Consider the following 26,050-nt stretch of genomic DNA (forward strand, 5'->3'; position numbering starts at 1 on the left):
TGCCCATTTCTTCTGGTGTAGGGTTTCCTTGTGACCTGGCAGAGGAGGTACAGAGTGTTTTCACACCATTTGTAGTTGGGAAGTGGTTGTGTAGCAGTGCCCTGTTTAAGTGTCACATATAGGTGGTGACAGTGCTCCTCCTGAAGGCCGTGGCCATACACTGGGGAGGCTCAGGATATATATTTATGCTCCAGAGCTTCTGGGAAGATCTGAAGCTTCTAATAACAAAACCTTCCATTCTATTTACTCTGTTCATGCTTACTGTCTTACTGCTTTTGTAGGCAAGATCTATTTTGGAAGGGTTTCTAGAAGACTCTGGCCAGACCATCAGCACACTAAAAAGCTTTGATTTAGTTGGATTAGGAGCTATTCTCTGTGCTTTGAACTCCACAGAAATCATGTCCATAAGGACTGCTGAATTCAGGTACTGCACTTTATACTTAATGAAATATTTATTAGTGTCTCTATTGATAAAATTTATTGTCCCATTTTTGTTCTGTCAAGATTTTCAGAGCCCAAAGGACACCATTTTACATTTTAAATGTTTTTAGAAAGGCAATAACTGTTATGGAAAGTGTACAGCAATTGTTTAAAACATGTTCTATTTTAGGTTCCCTCTGCCATTTATATCCCACTATTTAAATATTGCATTGAGAAATCCAGGATTTTGCTTAAAGCTTTAAACTTTTGTATGCAATTTGTGCACATATATTTTAAATTGACAATTGGGTTCAACAGTCATCTTACAGCAGACTATTCATATTCCAGGCATATTTAGCACTGCATATTGACTGCATGTAATGTTGCCCTTGTTGCCTTTTGCAGTGCTGCAGTTGCAAGAATTGGCCTGTTGGTTTGTAGCACCCCTGTTCTGAGGCAGTTTAAGAAGATGACAGAATCTGTGTTTGGTGCTGCTACCAGCTGGAATGGCTCTGTCTTACAGGAAATTGGTACTATAGCAGGTAACAAAATTCAGGCTCCAGATGGTGTTGGTTGTGAAGTCTTGTTATTCAGCATTAAGAGACAGGTTCACATAGCAGTGAATTTTTCTAGACTGGCAAAAGACATTTCTTCCAGAGAGGAGTCACCTGCAGGGATGGACATCCAGCAATTTCACTGGCAATAAGGAAAAGTCGTGGTATTCTCCATAGGGTTCTCTCTCATCCAGTCAAACTGACCTTGGGAAGCACAGCCTGAAGTCACTTGGGTCCTGTAAGTTGGAAGGGGTAAATCAAAGAAGGCAAAACCAACCAGCATTCCAGAGACACTCTTTGTGCACCAGGCTGCTACAGGAGTGGCTGCACTGGGTCGGAGCAGCGCTGACACAGCATCCAGCCTCCAACAGGGGAAAGAATGGGCTGCCCAGGGAACAGCAAAAGGGCAGGACTGGCCTGCAGTGACACTTCTCCAGAGTGCTCTCACAGCCTCAGAGGCTCCCTGAGCCAGGGGTCACACACCATTTTGTTCATGGATTTGTTTCCCTGTGATCGTTTAACTGCACATTGAACTCCCATAAATTTTAGCATCCCTGATGCCTGTGGCAATGATTCCACACTGGAACTACCTAATGGGTGAAGAAGTAGCTCCCAGTGCATGATTATGCTCCCTAATCTTGCATCAGAAGGGGCTGTAACAAACATTCACTAATAACACTGTTTATTATTTTATTGACTTTAATCATTCTCTTTTCCAAGATAAAATAACTTGGGTAGAGCACATTCCATACAATGGTTAAGGTCAGATGATGTGTAATGTTGGAAGATAATGAAAAAAAAAACAAAAAACAAAAAGAGAACCAGTATCTCTCTATATAATGCCCTGTAATAAACTATTTATTAGATGTTTTGTATAAATGCTTAAAATTTGTATTAGCTTAAAAAAATAAATCTAATAAAAAGAACATTAACTGAGTTTTGTTCCTATGGTTTGGGTTTTCTAGGTGGTTTGAATGAGGATGAATTAAAAGCTTTTGATAAAACCTTGATGCCTTATTTCCAGCCAGCAGCAGTGAGACATATACCTCCTGAAATTTTCCAAGTAAGAGCTCTGTTATGAAGAAGTGACTAAATTTCTATCATTTTTACTCTACTATAAATAAACTGCAGCACTGATTTATAGGTTTTGGGTTTCAGCAAAAATTTCTCTATGGTCTGTTAAGTGAGAGACCATCAAGGATCTGAAACATTAACTTCGAGCTGTATCACCTGTACTTGTGATGAAATATGCTGGACAAGCTTTATTTATTATTCAGAATGCATCCCAAAGAAAAAGCGGGGAACAGACTCTCTTTTTAGCAGTATTGTATTAAAATCTGGGTTTTCTTCTCTGTTTATTAACATTTACAAGGGTGCTATAACAGCTACAAATTTCTCTGCTGAGTGTGTAAGAGCCGTTTTATTAACCTAAAATCTGGCAGCATTCCACTGAGTTAGCTCTGACAAAACAGATTGTACAGACAGATACAGATCGGGAAGGAATTACATCTAATTACAGCAGTTCTGAATGTGGACCAGAAATTAGAACAGGGATCTTGAGATCATTGCCCCAGACTTTATTTGACTTAGTGACAAGATTAATATTCTGCCTAGGCTGGTCTCTCTCAGATGCTCAGGCAAGCAATGTACTTATGGGCAGATGAGCTAAACAGATAGTTAACTGTGTCAGCTCCCATAAAAGAGAAAAACTCCTTGAACACTGACTGTTCTGCACAGCACCACTGACAGTTTAGATAAGCCTGAAATGCCCTTAGTGAAACTATTTCTTTGAAAAACAGATCTATAGCATCTTGCAGAGTTTCTATCAAATAGCAGAGATTTCTGTTTGTGAGAGTGGTAATGATACTACAAAAAGTGCTTAACAAATAACAGGGCACCTTTTTGGAAGAGTTTTCTGTGTTTGAAAGATTCAAAGCAGATTTTGGTTTCACACAGGTTTTGTATGGCTTCCTTTTGCAGCTGTATATATTATTCAGATTTTTATTAATGAAAAATTGCATTGTATTATGGACTTTAACTGAGTTAAAAGGAAGCTCAATTCAAAATCGGACCTGTAGGTATTGACATGAATTTGCTCAGTTTAAACGAGCTCACCTTTGGCAGACAATGAAAAATGAGCAAGGATTTGCTCCAGCATCTGACCTACTTGGAAGGGGAATTTTGTCTTCCCAAAGTAGAACCTGGATGCAGAATTGTTGCAGGAAAGAAGGCTTGTTGTGTAGGAGGGTTAAAATGCTTATGACTGCAGAATGTTAACTAGAAGCAAAGCAATCCAGCATGCCCAATAATGCAAACTGGGTAATTGCTATGTGATATAATTACTGTAAGATTATGATTGCCATGTTTAATTTTTAAATTTAATATGACCAAACTGGGAAGATTTTCAATCTAAAAGAGAAAATTGGATAATGAGATTAAAGCATAGGGTTTTTTCATCTCATTGCTCTACTGCTAACTATAATCAAAGGTCAAATGTCGGTTCAAGTGAGGTTGCTCGGGAGCAGATGTAAGAGGAAGCAAATGAAAACACAAGAGGATGCACAATGCCATCAGTCTTTGAGCAAAATCAGAAAAGAAATGGCTGGAAAATTAAACTCCAACAAAATACTGAAGAAATGTCCAATACAGTGCTGGCATAGAAAGCTTCTCAGGCTGTCAGCTCCCAGCATCAAAGAGAAAAGTGAAAGATAGATGAGTGGTCAGGGAAGTAAATGAATACAGAGGATTTTTTTAAGCTCTATTGAGCTCTTTTATAGCAACACAATGTTGAAGGCTACTGTCCCTCATTCCAAATGCAAGACTGTGCTGACTTCTGATTCCTTACCTGCCTTCTATAATTGACAGCCTAAACCAGTTTTTCTGTCTTTTATTCCTCCCAGGCATTGTCCCCAGAACAAATAGCAAACCTGGGCCCTGAAAATGCCGCCATGGTTACGGGATCACAGCGGGAGCATCTGGATGCATCACAGCTCCAGAGCCTGAGGCTGGCGCTGGACGGAGCCAGGACCAGCCCCCCCGAGGCACAGAGCAGTGCAGGATCCACCCAGGAGGTGCAAACCCCAGCTCCAGGTGGTGAGTGGAGTCTCTCCCTCCTCCTGCTCAGGGGAAGGGCACACACCAGTGGGGTGTCTCAGCACCCAGCAGGGCCAGACCTCTATTGTGAAGGTGGGTTACAGGGAGTTTACTAATCAGCTTTTTCAGTCATGCCTCAAACCAGAGGCCTGACCAAGACAAACAGCCAGGACATTGTTGGACTTACCCAGAGCACGAGGTAGTGGAGGAAGGCTGTCAGATGGCATTAGCAGCTCTCTGCTGCTGGTAGCATTACACTGTGCTAAGCACTAACTTGTGTAAATTGGAGTCTGAAACAGTGAGCTTTTCCCTCTCCTTCCTTCCCATATTCTTTGCCTAAATTTAAGGCAGGTCTCTCTGTCTCTGGCCTTCAGGGCACAACCTTTACCTGCAGCCCGACATTGTTTGCAGAGCTGCAAGAGTTCCCTTGCAGGAGGTAGCACTGGGGTGGATTAGCATCTTTATCCAGACTGTAGGACCCAGAACGTTTTTTCCTGCTGTCCCCATCCTATTTGGAATTAAAGCCTATTAGCACTGTGCTTCAGAGGTTTAACCTCTTCCTTCTCCATATTGCAGTTTATACAGGGCAAGTTACACTGTTTAATGGGTGTGTTACAGTGAGGGAGAGTGTGAACATAGTCAAGCCAAGGCTGAGAAATTATCCCTGTCAGACAGCAAATGTTGTTGCTTCCTGTGACACCAGTGAGACATAAGCTGTTGAAGAAGAGGGAGGGAAGCTGAAGTGCTAAAACAGGAGTGAGGGGAAATAAATTCCTATGATGCCCTTGCTGGAATTAGAGTAGAGCTTCCCGGAAGCACCTGGAAGGTGCTCTCAGCCCAGCTCCCTCCCACGAGTGACCTGTTCCTCCTGGAGATATGCCAAAGGGAGGAGTTTCCTGGGTAAAAACAACCTGAGTTCTTGAGCTTCTTGTTCACTGTTGCTGTCTCTAGAGAGTACCACCCTATGAAATGCTTCTTTTTGGAGCTGTGGATGTTAAACTGGAAGTTGCAGTTCTGGCCAGTGATGTCTTTTGAGCAGCTGAATGCAATGAGGATTCAGCTGGTGGAATTTGCTGCACCTCTTTGGGGTGGTGTAGATAAGACTGTACTAGACCTGAACTTTAGCGTGACACTAAGACATAATGGTTTCTGCCTTCCAGGTGCTCCTTGTTTGAGCAGCTTTGGCATCTGGTTGTGTGCTGTGTTTACACTGCACCTGCCTTTCTGAACCCACGACTGTGAATCTGGAGGTAAGTTATATTTTCAGTAAGAGGTAACTTTAGAACAGAAGTATCATTAACCTGTAACAGTGAAGGGAGGACTGTGGGACCCTCTTCTTGCTTTGAAAACAGAGATAACAATGTCTGAATGATTTTTCTGTATTACAAAGGTGTCTTGTACCTCTGTTAGACTATCTCTGAATCTAATCAAGGGCAAAGCACTTTATCTTATCTTTATTGTAAAGCCAAACATAACAAAAGTATATTTAAAATTCCATGTAACACCAATCCATTACTGCATTGTTATTTGGCACGTGTTCTTGGTATTAATCTGGTTTGCCTGCTCCAGTCTATTTATAAGACTTTATTCCACAACCACTTCGATAATCTCCATTTAAAAGAATGTTGCCATTAACTTTCATTGGATTTTAACATTTTGACATGCTAAATTCTAATGAGAGCACTGGTGGGCTTACGTTAGAGATTCCAAATAAACAAACTAAATGCTTAAGTATTCTAACTTAGTCTTTAAGCCTGCAAAGCAAGGTATGTCAAAAGACTTAATATTTTTCTTTGTTTTTTGATTTTCAGAGTCCTGGAGCTTACAACAGATATGCTAGAGAAAAAGAGTTTCAGCTCAGCATGAACAGTAGAGTCAAGAGGCTCTGAGACTTCTGAGTGTAAAGTGATTAATTTTTTAAAAGCAACACACTCATCTGCCATCATGCTGAGAATTATCTCCTTTCCATACCTTTACCATTAGCAAGTAACTCAGTATCCCTCCAAATACTTCAAATTTCAAAACTGAAATGGTCTTGTCTGCCTCATGAGAAAATCAGTGAAAAATAAGATTATGTGTGGGGAAGGAACCTGAATGACCTGGGGGCAAGTAACGGGGGACTACTATTTGGAGGCTTATGTCTGGTACCCAGTGCTTTTTACATGGGCTGATTTGTCCACTGTATTGTACCAATCTGTTGGGTTTTCTTCTTCTACTTCAAGTGTACATTCCCTGGACAGGGGCGATCTTTCTGTGTGATGTAGTAGAAACTGCACTAAAAGTTACTACTATTGCAATAAAATAACTTCTGGGCTGCTGGTTTAAATCTTGCTCAGATAAGAAGTGATAACACGTTTTTAGAATTTAAGCACCTGCACCTGTAGTTCCCCATGGCTGTTTGTGTTCGACACAGAGCTGGTGACACTGAGGGCATTGGCAATATATTAGTATTTCATGTGAAAAAATGCACCATGGAAACCTGCTTGTGTTCATCAAAAGACAGTCCCTTCACTTCAGGCAGGGTTGAAGTGTACATCTGGGAATGCTAAGGGAAAACTGTGCACTGGGTCTACATACTACTAAGACTGTCAAGCCTCTGCATGTAAACATACATTTTGATGCTGCCCATCATGATTTTATGCCAAGAATTCATGGTACAGTTTTCCATTTTGCCATTTAAAAAGTCTTTATCTTTTCTAGATTAAAGAAGGCAATAAATAGACTGAAAAGTTAAGCTTTTTTACTCAGGGCTGTACTGTAGTAAATGCCTTTCCAGCTGTTATTTGTGTTTCTTGTGGCAAAAATTACATCTGGATTCTCAACCCTGAAAGCATAACTGAAGTTTTGCTGAGATGGGGAAGCAATAGGAGTGGGCTGAGAGGGAGAGCTTCAGGGAAGAGTCTTGCTGCTTTGCTGCTGCTGGGGAAGGTGAATGTGAGCTGTTGCTGCTGTTGGGAATAACAGTTCCCACCACAGTCCCATAGATTCTGTAATTCCTGCAGCAGCAGGAGCCAACCTGATTTTCAGGGCTTTGTTATTGGCAAAGTAGGAGTGAGAGCATGGCCATTTTCACCCCTCCTCTCCCTCTCCTCCTTCAGCAATCTGCTGCCTTTGCCTGTAACCAGCCCTGTCAGGTGTGACATGATGTTACACATAATACTACATGCTTTAGTTCTGCATTTTATAAGCAAAGAACTCTTGATTGCTGCAAACTGCCTGGCACCTTTTTCTCTAATGCTAATGGTAAGATTCCAGCTTTTCCCACCGTGTTTCCTTTTCTGCATGTGAACAGTAGATTGCAATGTTTATTTAAATAGAAAGAAATTTGTTTTATCAATCCCAGCAAATACTTGTGAATGCCCACTAAAACCGAAAAATACTTCAGTGGGTCAAAGACCTTATAAAGATTTATCCGTGTTTTCACATTAAAAATTTCCACCTCAGTTAGATGTGAAAGTACCAAAAGGTTGTTTGATTTCTAGAAATTGCCTGACTTGAATTCTGTGTGCTCTTCAGTGAAGATGCAGGAGAGTGTTTTCATGTCAAGATGACAGTCGGCATTTCCAGTTCAGCTGCCTAAGTCAGGTACGTGCCTTAGCTATAGCAAGCACTTCAAAAATCTATATGAGCTGAAAAGGATCTTCTTCTGTCAATAAAATGTACCTGGGAGTGATTCCGTCTGCAATCATGGGAGTCAGAGTTTAGCTTTTAATTGGAGCAGGAGTGAGCTCTTTGTTTTGTGCCATCTGTGCTGTAATTTCTTTCAAGCACAAGTGCTTTTAAATAGCTGAACTCCTTGATTACTTATATACTTTATTAAATTAATAATTCTGTTAAGAACTTTGGCATTGCATTTGGTTGAAGACGCATCTATTTCTTACAAGAGTAGTGTAGGAGGGGTAAATGTGGAGCACCCACTTAATGTCCTTATTTCATGGTGAGATTACAAATCCTACTTGGTTCATGAGATGGTGTGAGCATCTTGGATGGCAAGTATTTTAGAAAAGGAATTTTACTCTTGCCAATGAGTAAAGGTGACTGATGGAAAAGCCCATTCTACAAAATCTGTGTTTCATGAGACGCCTCCCTCAAAACTGTTGAAACTGAATTTCTGTGGCAAGAATGGATGGAAAGGAGAGAGAGGCATGGAGAGCACTAGTAGGCATGGTATGTAATCCATGTATGTAATCTGCTATCCATTCACAATCCAGCACACTCCCATGGCTAAGAGGAAAATGAAACATGTACACTTTCCTTTTTATTCCTGTGAAACAAACCACAGAACCCCTTCATGCAGATATCAATTATCCACAGGATCCAGTCATATGGATCTGTCCCCTGTGCAGATGTATATCACATACAACATGCATGTGATCACTTTTACTGCAATGCATTCATGGGAAAAATGTCTCAGAGTCCCTCTCTTTTCCCATGATCAGGATTTGGGGGAAGAATATACTAAAGAGAAATGTTGTATAAAGATTTCTTTGACTCTTAAAGAAATGTTGCTGTTTGTTGTAGATGTGGGTGACGTTTGTTTAAACCAAGCTTAATTTTTCCTATATTCTTTCTAGTTCTTTTAGTTCTTTGAGAATGAAAAAAAGTCATCAGATTTGGTCATAAATCTGCTGTTGAATATATATCATGACAATAATTTTACTTACTCCAGTCCACTTGTGACTCCTCTGATGGTTGCTGGGCAGTGCTGTACATACTGTGAGATGTCCATCCAACTCTTCACAGTCTGACCTAACTCTGGTGTAGGCCTGGCTCTTCTGGGTGTTGTGAGCCATGTGACAGGTGCCCCTGTCTGCCAGTATGTACAAGGAGGTATTTAATTTAATTCCTCTGATTGGAATTAAGAGGTTAACAGATGGGAAGAAATACTGTGTTGGCTGATTATTTCAGTGCCTGATACCTTTATATTCAGAACTGTGTTTAGAAAAAAGAGGGGGACTACTGGTTCTGGATCATCAGTAGGGAAAATATCTCTGTGACTTGGTACTGAGGCAAATGCCACATTTGTGGTATCTTTAGAATCCCCGAAGGTGAAAAAACAACTACCCATCCCCAGTGTCTGAAAACTGTCTCTGTTAAAGCTGGCATTATGGCTGTTGTCAGGTTTTGTACAGTATATGGAATGTTTCACTCCCGGTGATCCCAATCTGTCACATCAGAGCCAACCAGCTCTTCAGGGTGAGGCTCTAAAGATTCTGCTTCAAAAAAAAAAAAAAAGGAAAGGCACCCTTCCTTAATTTTAAGAAGCTCTTTTTGCCTCTGTATAATCTGCTCAGTTATGTACTGCATTATGGCAGATCTAGCTTATCAATTGACTGCTGCCCCCAGGGACCATCCCCACCTCATTTATTTTCCAGTAACACAAATTGCAGCCCCATCATACTGGACTGGGACCTTTTCAGAGTCCCACTGACCGCCCACCTTGGAGCAGATGCGAGACATGCCCCAAGGTGTGCCAGCCAAACCCACCTGGGGCTATGGGAGAGGTCTGACCCGCTCCAAGGACACGCAGAAATAAGCAAGGAATCCAACAGTCGCCTGGAATGTGTCACTTGAGCAGGTAACTGGCTGTAGAGCACGTGCTGGTATTTTGGCTCGTGCTGTGTTATGGTTATAGACACCACATGCTGCTTCCCAGAGGGGCAGTGCCAATTCCAGCACTGCAGTCGAGGAACTGAATCATCAAAGTGCAGCACCTTGTTTCCCTGTAGTAGCTCGGCTTCCTTTGAAGGAGAAATCAAATTTCAAATAGTCTCTTCCTCTTTTTCTTCCTCAAAAAAGGCTGATATTTAAGGCGGATACACAACTTAAAGCAATGTGGTCTCTTTATCTCAGTGAAAAGGTTTAAATATTTTTTATAAATTTGTGGGAGGGGTTGAGTTTTGCTTTGGTGGTTTTTGGTTTGGTTTGGTTTTTAAGTAAGACCTGTAAGCAAGGAACTAAGCAGAGCTAAGAACCTTATAGTCCTGATTAGTAAAATATTCTCTGCCATGTCGTATGATGTTGACAGCCTTGGGCACTGCTTACTCCAGTGCTGTTGAGGTGAGGGATTTGACTTCCCTTTCCTATCCAGGTACCCATAATTTCATATTTTAATAAGGTGTCTGATCCAGTATCAGGCAATCTTTCCATATCTGTATATACAGTCCTTAAACAGAGAAATTATAAGACTAACTCGTATACCCCACCTGACATCAGGACATGTAGCAGTTTTCTACCATAGGATATTTTTATCAAAATTCACATCTAGTTCTTTAATTGTACCCAGAAATAGATAGTCACCAAATGTATTACATTTTTTCTGCAATGAGTAGAAAGCAGCCAATGTCCATCTGTCTCTTCCTGCCCCTTTCTGTTCAGCATCATTCCGCTTTTCCAATCCGGATTAATGAGAGGATTTTCTTGCCCTCATGATGCAGGAACACAGGCATGTGCAGAGCTCACAGTCCAAGTGACTATACATTGAAGTATTAAATGGAGGAATTGTGATTGCTGGTTTTCTTGCTTTATGCTGACAGCAGCATAACATTTATCTTATAATGTTTTAGCTGGTATTAATTAGCCTTAGAAATGCTTAACATCTCCCTTAATATCTGTGGTCTTTGGGAGACAAGGAGAAAAGAAAAGAAGGCAAGAGTAAAATCATGTAGGAGAAATATGAAAGCAGTGGAAAAGGCTAATAGTCACAAATACACTTTTTGTGTACTTCTAGCACTGCTTTCTCCAATATCTGTTAACTGTTGTATATAGAAATTAACTGTATTGATTTATCAAAGAATAGCCATTGCATAGTTAAAATCATGTGTTGGTTTGATGCACAAGCTGCCTTAGGTCATCTTTAATTGGGGCCTGACATGTTTCAATATTTAATCAGATGTCAGAAAACAACTTAGATCACAAACAAGTTCCGAATATATCCTGCATGAATTGAGAAGGGGGTTGAGAGAGAATGGATGTCAGCTCTCTGCCTTTAATGTATCTATTAAAATAGATTCCAGATACACATCTGTCAGTGTTTTTATTAGCTACTTTTATTTCAGTATTCATCCTTTCAGAAGTGTTTAGATCTGAGGTATTAAATGTACATATTTCAATCAAGCCTGTGTCAAACAGTCTATACCACAGACCTGGGGAGTTCTGCCAAATGCTGTTGCCTTCAGTGCAAATTCTCCAGGTACTGGATTTGGGTTCCTAACACATGTCCTCAAATGGGCAACTCACTGGTAGTTACATCAAACATTATTTGATGCCAAAAAATATTCAATATCTGTTTAGGATAATTAGTCTATTAGAGTTCAAATCTATTAAACTTTTCAAATGAACTCTCCTCTTAGGGCATTAGAAGTGTAAGGTAAGAAGTACTATGGAGGTTGTCAAGGAGTTGTACTGCTGTACTTGTACACACAGTGATGTAAGAGGACAGGCTTTGATTCCTAATCTCTGAAAATAAGTAAATTTGTTTCTGTCACACTGTGGGTACTTATTAAAAAAGATAAACTCCATAGGAGGTACTAATCAGTTCTGTTCTTTTGAGTAATACGTAAGCTCTTTAAAGATTACAATATTTGTGCTACATTTTAAACAGGAAAATTAAAGATTGCAGTCAGGATTCTTTTCATAAATTTTCAAACAATCCATAACCTTCTGCTGTGGGAAATTTTCTGTATATTGTTTTGTAATAGTGAAGTCCTCGCGCTATTTCGTGAAACAATATAAGCGAAGAGATTTTTAAGAAATAAGTTATCCCACAAAGCACCACTGTTCAGCTGGGATTTCTACAGTCATTGGAAATCCCATTCCTGTGAGACTATTCCTAGTTTTCTGGGTTATTGTTTGGATTGTTGCCTTTTTTTACAGAGAATATTGGAGAGTTATCAAGAGGAGATGCCTCTTTGAACTGCTCACTGAACTCTGCTGGTGATGTCCCCTTTCAGGGTAGGGATTCATGGCTGTGAAGAGGCACTGTGCTGACTCACAAAGCCTGACTGCTGCAAGGAATAATTGCCTTTTTCTTTTCTTGGAAGATTTCATAGAATCAGATAATTGTTTGGGTTGGAAGGGACCTCTGGAGATCATCCAGTCCAACCGCAGGCCAAGGCAGAGTCACCTGGAGCAGGTGATACAGGAACGTGTCCAGGTGGGTTTGGAATGTCTCCAGAGAAGGAAGACTCCACACCCTCCCTGGGCAGATGTTCCAGAGCTCTGCCACCGTCAATGGGAAGAAGTTCTTCCTCATGATGAGGTCGAACTTTTTGTGTTTTAGTTTATGCCCATTGCTGTTCACCCTGTTGCTGGGCACCATCGAAAAGAGTCTGGCACCATTCTGGCACAGGTTGCCCAGCGAAGCTGTGGCTGCGCCATCCCTGGAAGTGTTCAAGGCCAGGTTGGACGGGGCCCTGAGTAACCTGGTGTAGTGAGTGGCAGCCCTCCCAAGGCAGGGGGGTGGAATGAGACAATCTCTGAAGTCCCTTCCAACCCGAACCATTCTATGACATCCATGATTCTGTGATCCTCTTGGCACCCGCCTCTGAGATATTTATATGTATTCATGAGATTCCCCTCTCAGTCTCCTCTTCTCTAAACAGGTCCAGCTCCCGCAGCCTTTTCACATAAGGGAGAGGCTCCAGACCCCTCACCACCTTTGCGGCCTCCGCTGGACCCGCTCCAATAACTTATATAGATTTTCACCTAAAAAGATACTAAACATGCATCGAATCAATCGCTCATTTTCACAGAACACGACAGCAGTTATTGATATATATTTATTAGCTCTTACTGCTGAGTTTAGACACCCCAAAACGCCGAGGGCCGAGCCCCGCAGCCCTCCCTCCACCCGGCCCGGCCCGCGGTTCCCGGGGCGGCCCCGGCTGAGGGCGGAGCGGGGCGGGCGCTCCCCCCCCGCTTCCCGGCGTGCACCGGCGCGGGGCTGCCTGGCCACGTCCCCGGGCCACGTCGCTCGGTGCCCGCTGAGCTTGCGCCATCTTCGCTCCCCGGCTCCGGCTGCGCCGCCGCCTCTGCCGCCGCCGCCATGAACATCTTCCGCCTCACCGGGGACCTGTCCCACCTGGCGGCCATCATCATCCTGCTGCTCAAGATCTGGAAGAGCCGCTCCTGCGCGGGTGCGTGCGGAGGCCGCGGGGCGGGACCGGCCGGGCGGCTCCGGGCCGTGGAGCCCCCCCCGGGGGGGAGCCCCGCCGGGGGCCGGGCGGCATCGCCCCCGCAGCGCCGTGTCTGCTGCGATCGCCCCCGCGGGGCCGCGCCCTGGGGGGAGCCCGGCGAGCCGGGATGGGGTGGGGGGTCCCGCCTGCCCGGGAGGGGCCGTGGTGGAGCGGGGAGAGGCGGCGAGGGGGGATTGACCCCCCTGGGGCGTCCCCGATGGCTCCCAGGTCGGGCTGGCGGGACTGGGGTCGCGCAGGTGAAAAGGGACGGTCGCTCCCTCCGCGAAGGGGAGGGGGCTCTGTCCTCCTCCTGACCTCTCCCCGGCTCGGCCCCCTCCAAATCCAGCACTAGGGAAGCGGGTGGGCAGCCGGGAATGGGGGGGGAAGGAGGAGCCGCATCCCCGCTCGGGGTGGGGGGCGCCGGCGGGAGCTGCCGTTCCTTGAGCGGTGTTGTGGTTACAATTATTTGTACTTTAATCCCTGGGCACCGCCGCTCCGGCCGTGCCCGGGAGGGTCGGTCCTTCCTTATGTAACTCCCCGGCGGCGGGCGAATGAATGGGGAGGCCGGTTTGGAGGAGGGGAGGGGGAGGAATGCGTCCCCCGCGGGGCGGGCAGCCGCCTCCCTCCATCCCTGCCCGCGCCCGCCGCCGTCGGGGAAGGCGCTGGAGCTCGTTCCTCGCCTTCCCGGGCCCTGCTCGGCCTCTGGGCCGCCCGTATTCCACGGCAGCTCCGGGTTTGGAGCGGCGCCGGGAGCCGCGGGCTCGCAGTTCGCAGCCCCCGAAGTTTCCGCGCTCGCGCGTTCCCTCCGCGGCGGCCTCGCTCCCCTTTTGTGCGGGAATTGGACTGTGGTTCGTGCCGGTTTTAGGGCGTTTGTTTGCCTGGCCGGCTGCAGTAGGAAGCTGTGGGACGGAGATTCCAGGCGGGATCGGCGGGCCCGTCTGACGTGGCAGCGGGAGGAGCGCCGGGTCCCGGCCGGGCGAGCCCCGCTCCGCCGCCCCCCGGGTGGGATCGCGGCTGCTCCCCCCTGCTCTGCACGGGCCTGCTCGAATCCCGTGTGCTGCGCGTCGCTCTCTCCCTCCTGGTGTACGGTGTGGTGGTTGGAGGGAATTGCAGGCAGTTCCCATAACTGCAGCATAGCTGATTTCTTTCAGAAAACCGGGAGTTGTTGTCATTCAAAATGGGCATTTCCGTGCTCGGTGTGTTACGTGGGTCGGGCCGCCTGCCCTGCAAATACCGTTTTTGCTGTGCACCGGGGTTTGACTGTGAGCTTGACTTTGCCTTCTCTCCAATGAGCTGCTCCTTCGTTAGTGAGGGTGATTATTCTTGAAATGAGTTTGCCGTGTGTTGACGTGAGATATTATTCAAATACCGGGTTAGCATTGTTGAGCAGATGTATTCATAAAGTCTTCAGTTAAAAGCGTGAAGAATTAGTTTAAGCTGTAAGCTGAAATAACTGCTAATGGGGAAATGAAAGAGATTTACACTACAGGTAAGAGGAAGTACAGGTTCTGTATGTTTTCATGTCAAGTCATTTGATAATCACTTGATAGTGCAAAGAAAAAAAAGAGTGAACGAATAGTTTTGATTTTTAAAAAGTATATTAATAGCTTTGGTTTTAAACAAACTTAAAGTAAAAACTGTTAACTTTACAAATGAGGTCAGTCAAATGACTCCATGGTCCACATACAGCAGCAGCACAGAACTATTGTTCTTGAGGTCATGGGGTGCAAGAGCACCTTCCTAATGCATTTACCTGGCTCAGGCTCTAGTGCTTTAGGAATCCTGTCTGGATGTGGCAGGAGAGGGCCTTGCCTTCTTCAGTTCTTCTGCAGGGTTTTGTCCTGTGTTTTACTCGAGAAAGGCAGTTGAGATTACAAACAACAACAGAGTTAATTATCTAAAAACTAAATATCTTTTGTTGCCTGAAGAAGGAAAAAAGACATTCTAGTGCGAGCCTAAAATTCAAATAGGGTTTGAGCCAAGAGATTCTTAAGTGACCTTTGTACATGAGGTTATTTACACAGTATAGTACAGTGTGACCTAGTCCCATCTTTCTGCTTAAAATGTGATCTGATGTTGCTTATCTTAAGTCAGTTGTGATTGAGGATCTCTATTACTAGGGGTTTCTTCAAAGGAAAGCAGATTCACACCAATCATACAGGAAAGAAAGCTTTTATTACATAGAGCCTTCAGCTCTTCCCTTTCCCAGATTAGCCAGCATCCCTGAACACACACGTGCATGGGCTCTTTCAGTAGGAAATGTCTGCTTCATTCATTTTCCTGAGCAAAAAAAAATGAAACAGGGATGTGTTTATCAAGGATTGATGTTTTTGGAGTCTTCCAGTTCTGCCTGAGTCCTCAGGAGTAAATCCAGATCCATGTTGCTGCTGAGATCAGTGTCTGAGGGCTAACAAATTTGTCTAGAGAATACAAACACCTCAAAGAATTTTATTTTTTGCGCTCTGTTCTGTTCCTTGTAATGGTTCGTTGTTGTCAGTTGAGGTTTCTACTGATGAAAACTTTGTAAATATATATTTGCATAAAATATGTTTGTAAAGTCATACAGGACAATAACACCTAAATTATTACCAGTTAATGTTGAGCAGCTGCTAAGAGCCTCTTCTAGAGGGCTTTCTGCCATTCCTTTACATTGCATGGTTATTAGGGCAGTTTATAAATTAAATAAACTTATACCTCCTGGTTATTGGTGACTGAGGAAATGTGAGCAAACCAGCTGCTGCTGTAACTGTGCCCTTTTGCAGCAGCAGAGGCTTAGAAAATAAATCAGGGCTGAACTGTAAGGCCGTGATCCATGAAGAGCTGGCAAAGCACATGGTGCCGACTCCTCTCTTCTGGTTGCATCCGTGTCTGAGGCCTTTGTTCCAAGAGGAGCTCGAAGGCCTGTAAAAGCAGCTGGAGATGAGGGAGACAGCCTGTGCACCTCTGCTGCAACCTGCTGCTTCCTGAAGACACATCAGTCCCCATTTTCTTTTCTAAGGAGAGACTCCTCTAATTGAGGAGAATAGGTGAGGCTGGGCTAATCTGCATTGTGGAGCAGTCTGTGTTTCAGAAGCATTTGACAAACTTAATTGTTTATCTAATTTAGTCAATATATTGAAAAGAGAACGAGGGGAAAGCAAATCAAATTATGATTTCAGAGCTGGCAGGGAAACAGTTTTTTGCATGTATAGTTATTTGAGTATCCAGGTTTAAAATTTGGAAAAACGTTTACCACTCAGCAGGTCAAAAATTATTGATAAGAGCCGTGGAGAATGTAGCAGGTAACTCCATTATTGCTTCACGTCATAATTAGAAAATTTATGAGACTTGAGGAATCCTGTGCTTTCAAATATTGTCGTGTTCAGACTGTATTTTCTTTCCCATTTCAAGTAAAATTAGATTGTTTGCAGTACAAATTACTGCCTGAAAATTGATTTGCACATATTGGTCATTTGTCAAGTGTTAAAGGTGACCTGCAGTTGCAAGGCTGAATACTGAAATATGCTAAATACTCTAAAAAAGTAGTGTAGGTAGTAAATATATAATACTTTTCCCAGGTAGTGTAGCTGTATCTCAGTTTTATGTGTCTACTATTGACCAGATCATACGCTTATGTTGAAGACTTTAGACAGTACTTTGCCATCAGCTGCTGCCAATTTGCCTGTATTTTCTCAAAAACTGCTGCTTTAGGTAGCTTTGGAATATCTTCTCTCTCTTTGAAGGAAAATACTCCTGTGTTGAAAAATTTGTCTTCAGAATTAGGTTGGGTTTTTTAACTGAAGGTACAGCATTCTTAATGTTAGTATTTTATTAGCAGAATCAAAGATGATGTGTTTCTGTGGCTGATGTGAACTTCATACAGAACAAAACTAACTCTTTTTTTTTTTTTTTATTTCACAAAGTCTGTGAAGTTTTCATGGCAAAGTATGGACTGACTTTCCTTTGGAAAGCTTTAGTTTAAAGATTTTCTGGCTGTGATGTGCAGTTCATAGTCAGTAAGTGCTGTACACGCTCCTGAGCTGGGCTGGCTGAGTGCCTCTGCTCGGCCTCTTGCTCCTTACCTGACTCACCAGAGCAAAATGAAGTTGATCAGAAAGTCCTGCAATTCCAGCTCTGCTCTCCTCCCTGGCAGTGAAAATCAGCAGAGCTTTTGAATTAAAGTTTCATGCTATGGCTTTTAGCCAAGCTGGAGCGCGGAAGTTGAAGGAATTTTTCCACGCGTGAGGATGGAACAAAAAGGAAAGGTTTGGCTCTTCCAGATTTGAGCCCAGAGCTTGGGAAGAAGAAATAAAAATGGTTTTATTTAGCTCAAGAACTAAGGAATGTTTGTGGGTGTAATAAGAAAGGGAGAAGGAAGTGCATCAAATTAATACAACAGAGTCTTTACCTACTCCCTCCGTCTTTGCTCGTGGTATAGATCTTACTTTCTCCCAGTTTCCTGTCTCTCCATAGGCCTTTGGTTTACACTTTGAACCTTGCCTAGTGTAGTCTAGCCTACATAACTTGAAAATGAGTCTAATCTTGGATTTAGGATGGATTTAAAGGTTCAAAAAATCAGTGAAAGTATTGAAAGCCTTAATAAAAATTACAGCTTTGGGGTCGAGGAGGTGAGGCTGCTGATGGCTTAGAGGAATTTGTCAAGTATATGTATGTCTGTGACAGTATATCCAGATCCAAATTTATAGCTGTTATCGATATTTAATGTATCTTACATGCCTTTTTTTTTTTTGCTGTTTACAGTTAGTTACTAAAAGAAAATAGCATGCTAAATAATTTAGTGTAATTACATGCTGTAGTGTGCTGCTGTTCTGTGATCTGTCCAGGTGGATTTCTTTGTCCTGTGGGCTCTGACCTTCGGACAGCATTTCTTGCTGAGAGGTTTTATTGGCGAGTGGTGATGCCGGGGAGCACACCTGGGACAGCCCAGGGTGCTGCTTCAGCTGTCTGTGCAATGGAGTTTAGTTCAAGAAATGTCAGATGTTTGGGGGTTTTTTTTCTAAATTTTGGAAAATTGTTTGTTTGTGTTTCTTTTGGGGGAGGGGTTGCTTTGTTTTTTTATACTTGCAAGTTTTATTCTGCAGCTTTACAGCCTCGTAGCTGTAGATTTTGAGGCATTTGCTGTTCCCCACACTGCAGTTGGGTTGTTCTGTAGGTGGCACGTCAGGCTCACCTCATAGACATTTCACATATGAAAGTTGCCAACAACCTCCTTTTTAATTGTTACTGTTTCAGTTTTCCCGTACTTTATACATAAACATAAAATTCCTTCACCGGGGGGCAGCTTATTCCCTGTTCCTTAAGCTGGAGTGAAAAAGGAGTTCAATAACCATAACAGATAGCCTTCTGTTAATTGCTTTATGGCACTGTTATTAAAAGCCTTTATAGAAATATCTCTGTATTAAGGGACAGGATTTTGAGCCTTGCATCATAACCCTCTCCTACAGAGTATTTTTCCCTCTTGTTTTTTGAACGAGATTTGCATGCTTAGCTGAACAGATTCAATTATTTTCACCCTGGATGACTGAAAACAAGAATAATTGGAATAACAAGATAGAAGCACAGGGTAGGTTGTTTTGTTCCCCTGCTGTGACACACCACCACATCAGTATTATGGAGAGATGCTTCAGCCCAGTTTTCAGAAGCTTTTAGTGGCTGAATTGTGCAAAGCTTTTATGCTTCTAACTCAGCTCTAGTGCCTGAAGTTAAGTACAAACATTTTGACACTGAGGCTTTGGCCTAGAATCAAAAGTTGCTTTGAAGATGCAATGTAGATGTCTGACATTTTAGCTCACTTCTCTCTTTTTTAAAAATTTTGTAATAGTACATAGTAGCATCTGGTTTTGACTGTTTGTTATTTTTCCCACCATGTGGTCAATTAAGTTTCTGAATTGAATTGCCTGTTTTCACACTACTAAGCTATTTGGGCTTATAGTTATGTTTGTACACCTTGGAAGCTTGGAATTTGTCCTAATTGTGTAATCAGCTTGCACGGAAATAAAGGCTATATCCTTTCTCATCCTCAGCATCAAGTGTTTTAAAGCACATCATCACTTTTTGAATAATCAGTTATTTCCTTTATCACTTTAGGTATTTCTGGGAAAAGCCAGCTTCTGTTTGCACTGGTCTTCACTACCCGTTACCTGGACCTCTTCACTTCATTCATTTCATTGTATAACACATCTATGAAGGTAGAGTATACTGAAGATTAGAAAAGCTAGTGATGTTGCTTGCAGAGTGCATAATTTCATTAATAAAAGCCTCTTTAAATGGCCCACTGCACAGTTGTTACAGAATAAGTTAAGATGGGTTTTGGATAAAGAATGTGGAAGATGGACTCAAAACCCTATTTTTTTCCACACTCTACTGCAGCTTTTAAAACCTGTTTGTATGGGGACTGTGACGCTTAGAACAAGTGTTATTTTGATTATTGAAAATCAAAGCTTTTGGGAGAATGGTTGAAATAAATTGTATTTCTCAATTGAGACATTAGAGCATAAGTAAATCTCTTTTTATCCACTACAAGGTAAATTAGTATTCAGAATGCACTGCCAGAATTGCAGCCAGTGTCTGGTCAGAGGCTGATCAGAGGTTGACAGGAGCACTCTCTTAGGAATGTCGCTTCCATGAGATTATACCCTGTTCACTTGCCCACTGAATGTTAGGGAGCCTCAGTTTGGGGTTGTTATTTCTTATGTAGTCCTGCAATTCTCATGCTGAGTACAAAAAAATAAAGCAGTAATCTGTGAGAGTGCAGCATATTTGTGGCACCAGAGCAGGCGCTTTTTTTAATCCAGTTCCTTTATTCATGGATTTTCTTGATGCTTTTCAGCTTTAATTCAGAGGATAGTGTAACTTTGCCAGGAGGAAAGACTTAGATAATCAGTAATGTAACATGTGTGGAAGAATTAGGGGAATAATACTGTAAAATAAAATTTTTAATGTTAAACTCACACTTCTAACAAATCACATGTGTATGCCTAAGTTTCAATATTGACAGTCTAGATGAAGAGCTGTGGGTTAAAATATTCTTGAAACACAAGCTTTTTCCATATGTAATTTCTGAGACTACTGAAAGGTACTGTTGGTGCACCAGAGGAGCCCCTTGGGGGGTTTTGCAGTTTATGTATTGGTTGTGATTTGGGGTCATAACCATGTCTTCGTTTTGCAGCCTTTCTGACTAGAAATGGAATGAATGTGGGAAATGACACTTGTGATACTCAACTTCACACTAAACTGAGTCTTTCCAGTAGTTAAAGAGTGGTCCTCTGTTCAAATCCAATATTAACTTGCAAAATGGAAGCCTCTATTGCAGTTTCTAAGTTTACTGCTTAGAAAGGCTTTTGGACATAAGTGTCTTTTCAGCCCATTACTGCAGCGTCAAGATGAAGCTTGAGTGTCCCAACACAACTTCTTGTTCTATCTCCATGTATTTAGGAGTCTATAGGAACTGTACAGATCAGCTTACCCAGACCATAAGGTGATGAACTTTCTAATCTGAAGAAAATACTGTTATTTGCAGCAAAAAAAAAGTTGTTAATTTCTGTAGAGTTGGGATTTTCTTCAGTATTTTTTGAGAAATATTAGTTAACCTACAGGTACCAACTTGCTGTATTTGTCTGGCACTGATTGTCAGATATTTAGGAAAATTAGTTTCTTCTGTGTTCCAGGAATATATACAGAACTACACAGATTGACCCTATCTGCTTTTCTTAATGACCTGCAGACTATTTTTTGTTATTTGTAGCATTCTCTATTTTACAGTTTCCTTTTCATGGTACCTGTCACTGAGTATTGGATGCATTTCTGCCAGTGCACTCTGCAGACATTTTTCTAACATTCTTTTAATTTGGTATCTTTAAAAATGAAATCTTGTTGAGTGTCATGAAGAAATTTGTAATATAAGGAGTTTGGATCCATTCACACTATCTTAGTGTCTTCTATGACCATACAAATTGCTATTAGTTTACACCTGTAGTAGGAGTTCCCTGTATCCTGTCCTTTATCTTTTATCTCCAGTCAGTTGGGGTGCTCATGTAGCAGAGCATTTGGATTCTGTGTTCCTTAATACAGGATTTGCATCATTTTGTTAATGTGAGCAGAGCTTTTAGTGATTAATAGCATCTGCAAACAGTGGGCTTCCTAATCAGTTGCTTTTCAGTTGTAAAGAACCCATATTTAATGTGATAAATGGTGTGGAATATTTAATCTTTGTGATGAAACTGAGGCAGAAACTAAACTATTTGTCTAGTCTGCTGTACTGTGTTGACTCCAGGACAGTGTGAGCTCTGTCCTGATGGTGGCAGATTGACCTTTAGAAAGTCATAAATTCTCTCTGGTTCTGTTTTCTCATCTGTAAAATGAGGCTTTTTGCTTTTTCCACGGGGAATAGCTATGAAGTCTACTGTACCAGAACCATTAAAAATGGTAACGTTAGACATTCAGCTCAAACTGAATTCTGGTTACCTGCTTCTCAGTTTGTTAGTTTTGCAGCTTTTGTGCCTTGTTGGTTGGCGAACAGTGTCCACTTGCCGCTCTTCAGATTTTAGAGGTGTTTAAAGGTCTAACGCAAATCAGCTAATTTGTGATATGTTAAATGGCTGAGTCTGACTGGGGCTTGTTGAATAAGTTTTTAATTGCCACATGAGCTACACCACGCTGGGCTTTTTGAAAGGCCCCTTCCATCATTACTGCATGGATGCATCTGCACATTTTTAACGTAAATGTTTGGGGCCAGTGCTTCCCTTGCAGTTGCAGAAGGGGTATTCCTTCCCCAGTCACTTCTTAGTTCTGTCTACTCAGGAAAGGGTCTTCAAAGCACCTTTGGACAGTCACTTCAACCAGAGACAGGTGATGCCTTTAAAGCAACAAAACCAGTAGATCCCAGAGTCACTGGTGTTGACAAAGTTAAATACCACCAACACCCTGCAAAATCATATAAACAAACAATGCAACCAACCAGAACAGACCACACTTACTCCTCTTAGTGCCTGGGGATATTGTTATTCGGGGAGTTTGATCTGTTCCTACAACCTCTATGGATTGTTTTGGTTTTTGTTTCTTTTCTTTCCTTGCTCTCCAGCTTATCTACATCGCCTGCTCGTACGCCACCGTGTACCTGATCTACATGAAGTTCAAGGCCACCTACGATGGAAACCATGACACCTTCCGAGTGGAGTTCCTGATCGTTCCTGTCGGTGGGCTCTCGTTCCTTGTCAATCACGACTTCTCTCCTCTGGAGGTGAGTTGATTGTGGGCAGGAGATTGTATTTTTTTTTCCTGAAAATATTCGGAACGTGAAGATGAGCGTTTTTAGGCCGACGGAGGAATGGTGTTTAGTAGGTTCAGGCTAATCCTTTCCTTAATGCATCTGTGGAGTGTAGATGTCTGTGCAAATTAAGGACAGCTCAGGAGACCAGCATTATTATCAACATTGGTTATTTTATTAAGCAGAAGACTGTATTTTTCCCAGTACACTCTGATAGTTATATTAATTCAGCAGCATCCTTCCTTTTGTTTTGTCTGTAAAAGAAATGCCCCAGAATGCAGTTTGTGAATAGTTAGTGCCACCTGGTGAAAACAAAAGGAATTAGAATACTTCTTAAATTTTGTAGAACTGCAAATGGTCTGGAGTGTTAGAAAGAATTGCATTGTATTTGAAGTGCAGCTGTGTGTTTTCCTGACAGAAAAATTATATTAAAAATGTAATTAGAGTTCAAACAGGTAACTTTTCCCACGAAATAGAGAGTAACTTCAGATGCTTATTTTAAGTGGACTGAGCTTCATTTGAAGCTTTATTAGTTACACAATTCTATTAGAGAGTAAAGGAAATTGAATTGCAGCACTTTGAGACATTACTTTAAAAATCTGTTCTGTATTAACTCATTCTTTAAACCAGTAGATAAAAGGTGAAAGAACATGGGGAGGGAAAGCACTTCATCTTCTCTGCAGCTTTTCACAGCACCAGCTCTGTAAGCTGTATTTCATGGTACTGTGACTCCTGAGCTGAATGCACACAGATTTCCTCGTGAGTGAACCTGTGTGTGCCAGCTCACTGCACAGCTGCTTTGGAGAGTGTTCTGTGCCAGGAAAGTTCCCTCGTGCCATCCTGTGGTTGATTATGAAGCTTTCACTTAGTTTTTCCTGTACCTAAAAAGTTTGCCAAAATAATGTACCTATATGAACAGGTATTCATTCATAACATTGCTAGAGAGTGAAAAGTCAAGCCAAGTCAAATGTTTCCTGTCCTTCTCTTATCAGTAAGACACTTGAATAAACGTGCGGGGTTTTTTCCTTTCAGATACTGTGGACCTTCTCCATCTATCTTGAATCGGTTGCTATTCTCCCTCAACTTTTTATGATCAGCAAAACTGGAGAAGCAGAGACCATCACTACTCACTATCTTTTCTTCTTGGGTCTGTACCGTGCCTTGTACTTAGTCAACTGGATTTGGCGCTACTATTTTGAGGGATTTTTTGACCTCATAGCTGTTGTTGCTGGTGTGGTCCAGACCGTTCTGTACTGTGACTTCTTCTATTTGTATGTTACAAAAGGTAAGTAGTGCAGTAACCTCCAGCTTCAGGTTGTGGAATGTAGCAATTAATATGTTCGTAGGGATCTGCTGTATTGGCATTACAAGGTTGTTGATTCTGTGTGTAAATTATTGCTGAAATCTCCTTAATTTATCAAGTGTGCTTTCTGCTATTGTGGGGCATTTCTGAGGACTGTTTTTGTGTAGAGGTAGAATATAAATGTGTAAATGGTCTGGTGAACTTACAGAAAAACTTAAAGTAGGGCTAAATACATGTTGCAGTTGCCTTCCATTGATAAGCATTCACGTCCTGCTTCTCCTGACCACCTGCACTGTCATGTGCAGATCCCAGGCTTACAGACACCTTTCTCGGTGGTTTAAATACCTTGGGAATCCAAAGAGTTTGGGATGTTTCTGTTTGTGCTGATTGTAGAAGCAGTCACTTCTGCTGGGGACATTAGTAATTCTGCCCTTGCTCACATTCCACCTTCCATTATGTAACTGCAAAGCTATGTGGGGCTGTGTTACTTTAGTCATAACTCTTAAGAGACCATGATCATGGGCTGGTATGTCCTATGAGGGTGAAAAGTGGGAATTCCAGGGTGCCACAAGAGGGCAAGATTAGAATTGCTGTTGATTCTAGTTTTACCAGTATGTGTTAAAGAGAGGCAGCTTAGGAAGACCGTCTGCAGTGTACCCATCTCATAACAAAGGGACTCTGTGTGATGGGATTTGGTCCCTTTGATGTTTCAGCAATGTGTGCTTCTCCTGCATCACACCTTTGGTTTGCTAACTGCTTTCTTCCCTACTTTTCCTTACAGTACTCAAGGGAAAGAAGCTCAGTTTGCCAGCGTAAGTGCCAAAACATCACCAGCATCTGTCCTTTTGGATGCTTGGACAGAACAATCCTTATCACAAGCAAAGGCGAAGATGCTTGAGACAGAAAGTCAGAAACACAGCTCTTTATAGTGCAGGTAGTCATCAGCGGCTCTGTAAGAACGGAGGAAAAACAACCAGCAGATTTCTGTTTGATGCATCTTGCCTTTATCTTTTTTATTACTATGTATAAAGATTTTTTACATAAAGAAACTTATACTGTATTAATAAATTCAGTGTATGGTTTCAATTGGAATAGTTCCAAAAGTGAGATTTTTGTGAGATTGTTTATGACCAGGAACAAGTGCAAACGTTTTTTTAATTTTCAAGATTTTCTTTGAAATGACTGATTTTTTTTTTTCCTTTTTTTTTTTTGTTTTTCAGTGCACAGATATGTGCATCCTTGATGGATGGTAGTCATCTGTTCTTTCCCTTTGATTCAATTTTCATTCCACTATATTTATTTTTTTTTCCAAAAGGCGAATATATGTCAACTCTAAATCTGAAACCACCGATGTTTGATGTGATGTGCTGGTGCCCAGTCTTTGTGCCATCTGCTGACATGGAGTTCCTTATTCAAAATATCTGTTGGTGCCAGAAGGGGAACAGTCACATTTCGTAGTTGTTCCCCTTCTAAAACAGACTGATGGCAAGAGGGCAATGAGGAAATCGCTTCAAGCCACAAGGATGGGCCTTTTCCTGTTCTGCCATGATGTTTGGGAAGGTAATCCCAATAATGAAAGCACTTGGCAGTGCAGGTTGTGAAGGGTAAGAGGTGCACTTGTATTGATTGGTGGCACGTGTTTGTGACTGTATTGTTTGTTCAGGAAAAGAGGGTTAAATATCTTGGATGTGTACAGCCCTGCTACACCATTACAGCTATAGAAATGGGAGACTTGTAAGTTGATTGCAGTAATCTGTAGGTGATCATTTTAAACAATATCTACATTTTCTTTTTAATGAATGCTTTATAAGCAACTTCCATGTTCAGCTTCAAGTGGTTTTCAATGTCACTTTTGGACAATTAATATTTTTTTTATAAACTTTTCAAAATCAGCAGCACCAGTTACCATTCTTCATCCTTTAAATGATTCCCTTTTTTTACTGAGCTGTTGCATGATTTATCCTGTGTTACCATCCTCAATAAACACTTTATGAAATGGTGAAAACATTTTGGTTATTTTTTTTTTCATTCCTGAGTGTGAAATTTTTGTTACCCTGGGTGAAAAGTTGTTGTGTGGGCGAGTTGCTTAATGTCATTGTTTGCAGTATTGAAATATGAATTTTTTATGGGTGTGAGGGGCATAATCACTGGTGGAAGAAGCGATTGTGGCTCCAGCCTTGTGCAGAGGAGGGTTTAGTGCTTGTGTTTTATCTTCAAGAAAGTGTTTATCTTCTCTGAG

At 42.1% G+C, this 26,050-nt stretch overlaps 2 protein-coding genes across 2 annotated transcripts in view; both read left to right on the forward strand.

The window, feature by feature from the left end:
• OTOA (otoancorin) overlaps positions 1-6,393 on the forward strand; it is a 36,670-nt gene extending 30,277 nt beyond the window's left edge. The window contains exons 25-30 of the mRNA XM_027726266.2: positions 282-424; positions 826-962; positions 1,940-2,037; positions 3,875-4,067; positions 5,228-5,317; positions 5,879-6,393. Coding sequence (XP_027582067.1) covers positions 282-424; positions 826-962; positions 1,940-2,037; positions 3,875-4,067; positions 5,228-5,295 — 639 coding nt within the window. The 3' untranslated portion in view covers positions 5,296-5,317; positions 5,879-6,393. The remainder of the gene's footprint in view (positions 1-281; positions 425-825; positions 963-1,939; positions 2,038-3,874; positions 4,068-5,227; positions 5,318-5,878) is intronic.
• Positions 6,394-12,994: 6,601 nt separating this feature from the next.
• Positions 12,995-25,818, forward strand: KDELR2 (KDEL endoplasmic reticulum protein retention receptor 2). Its single transcript, XM_027726208.2, has 5 exons — positions 12,995-13,204; positions 19,331-19,431; positions 22,323-22,481; positions 23,541-23,793; positions 24,593-25,818. Exons 1-5 carry the CDS (start codon positions 13,114-13,116, stop codon positions 24,625-24,627), a joined length of 639 nt encoding a protein of 212 aa, XP_027582009.1. The 5' UTR covers positions 12,995-13,113; the 3' UTR covers positions 24,628-25,818.
• The last annotated feature ends 232 nt before the right edge of the window (positions 25,819-26,050 follow it).

This window comes from Pipra filicauda, unplaced genomic scaffold, assembly GCF_003945595.2.
Source record: "Pipra filicauda isolate LSUMZ 115617 unplaced genomic scaffold, ASM394559v2 scaffold127_size2900866_pilon, whole genome shotgun sequence".
NCBI lineage: Eukaryota > Metazoa > Chordata > Aves > Passeriformes > Pipridae > Pipra > Pipra filicauda.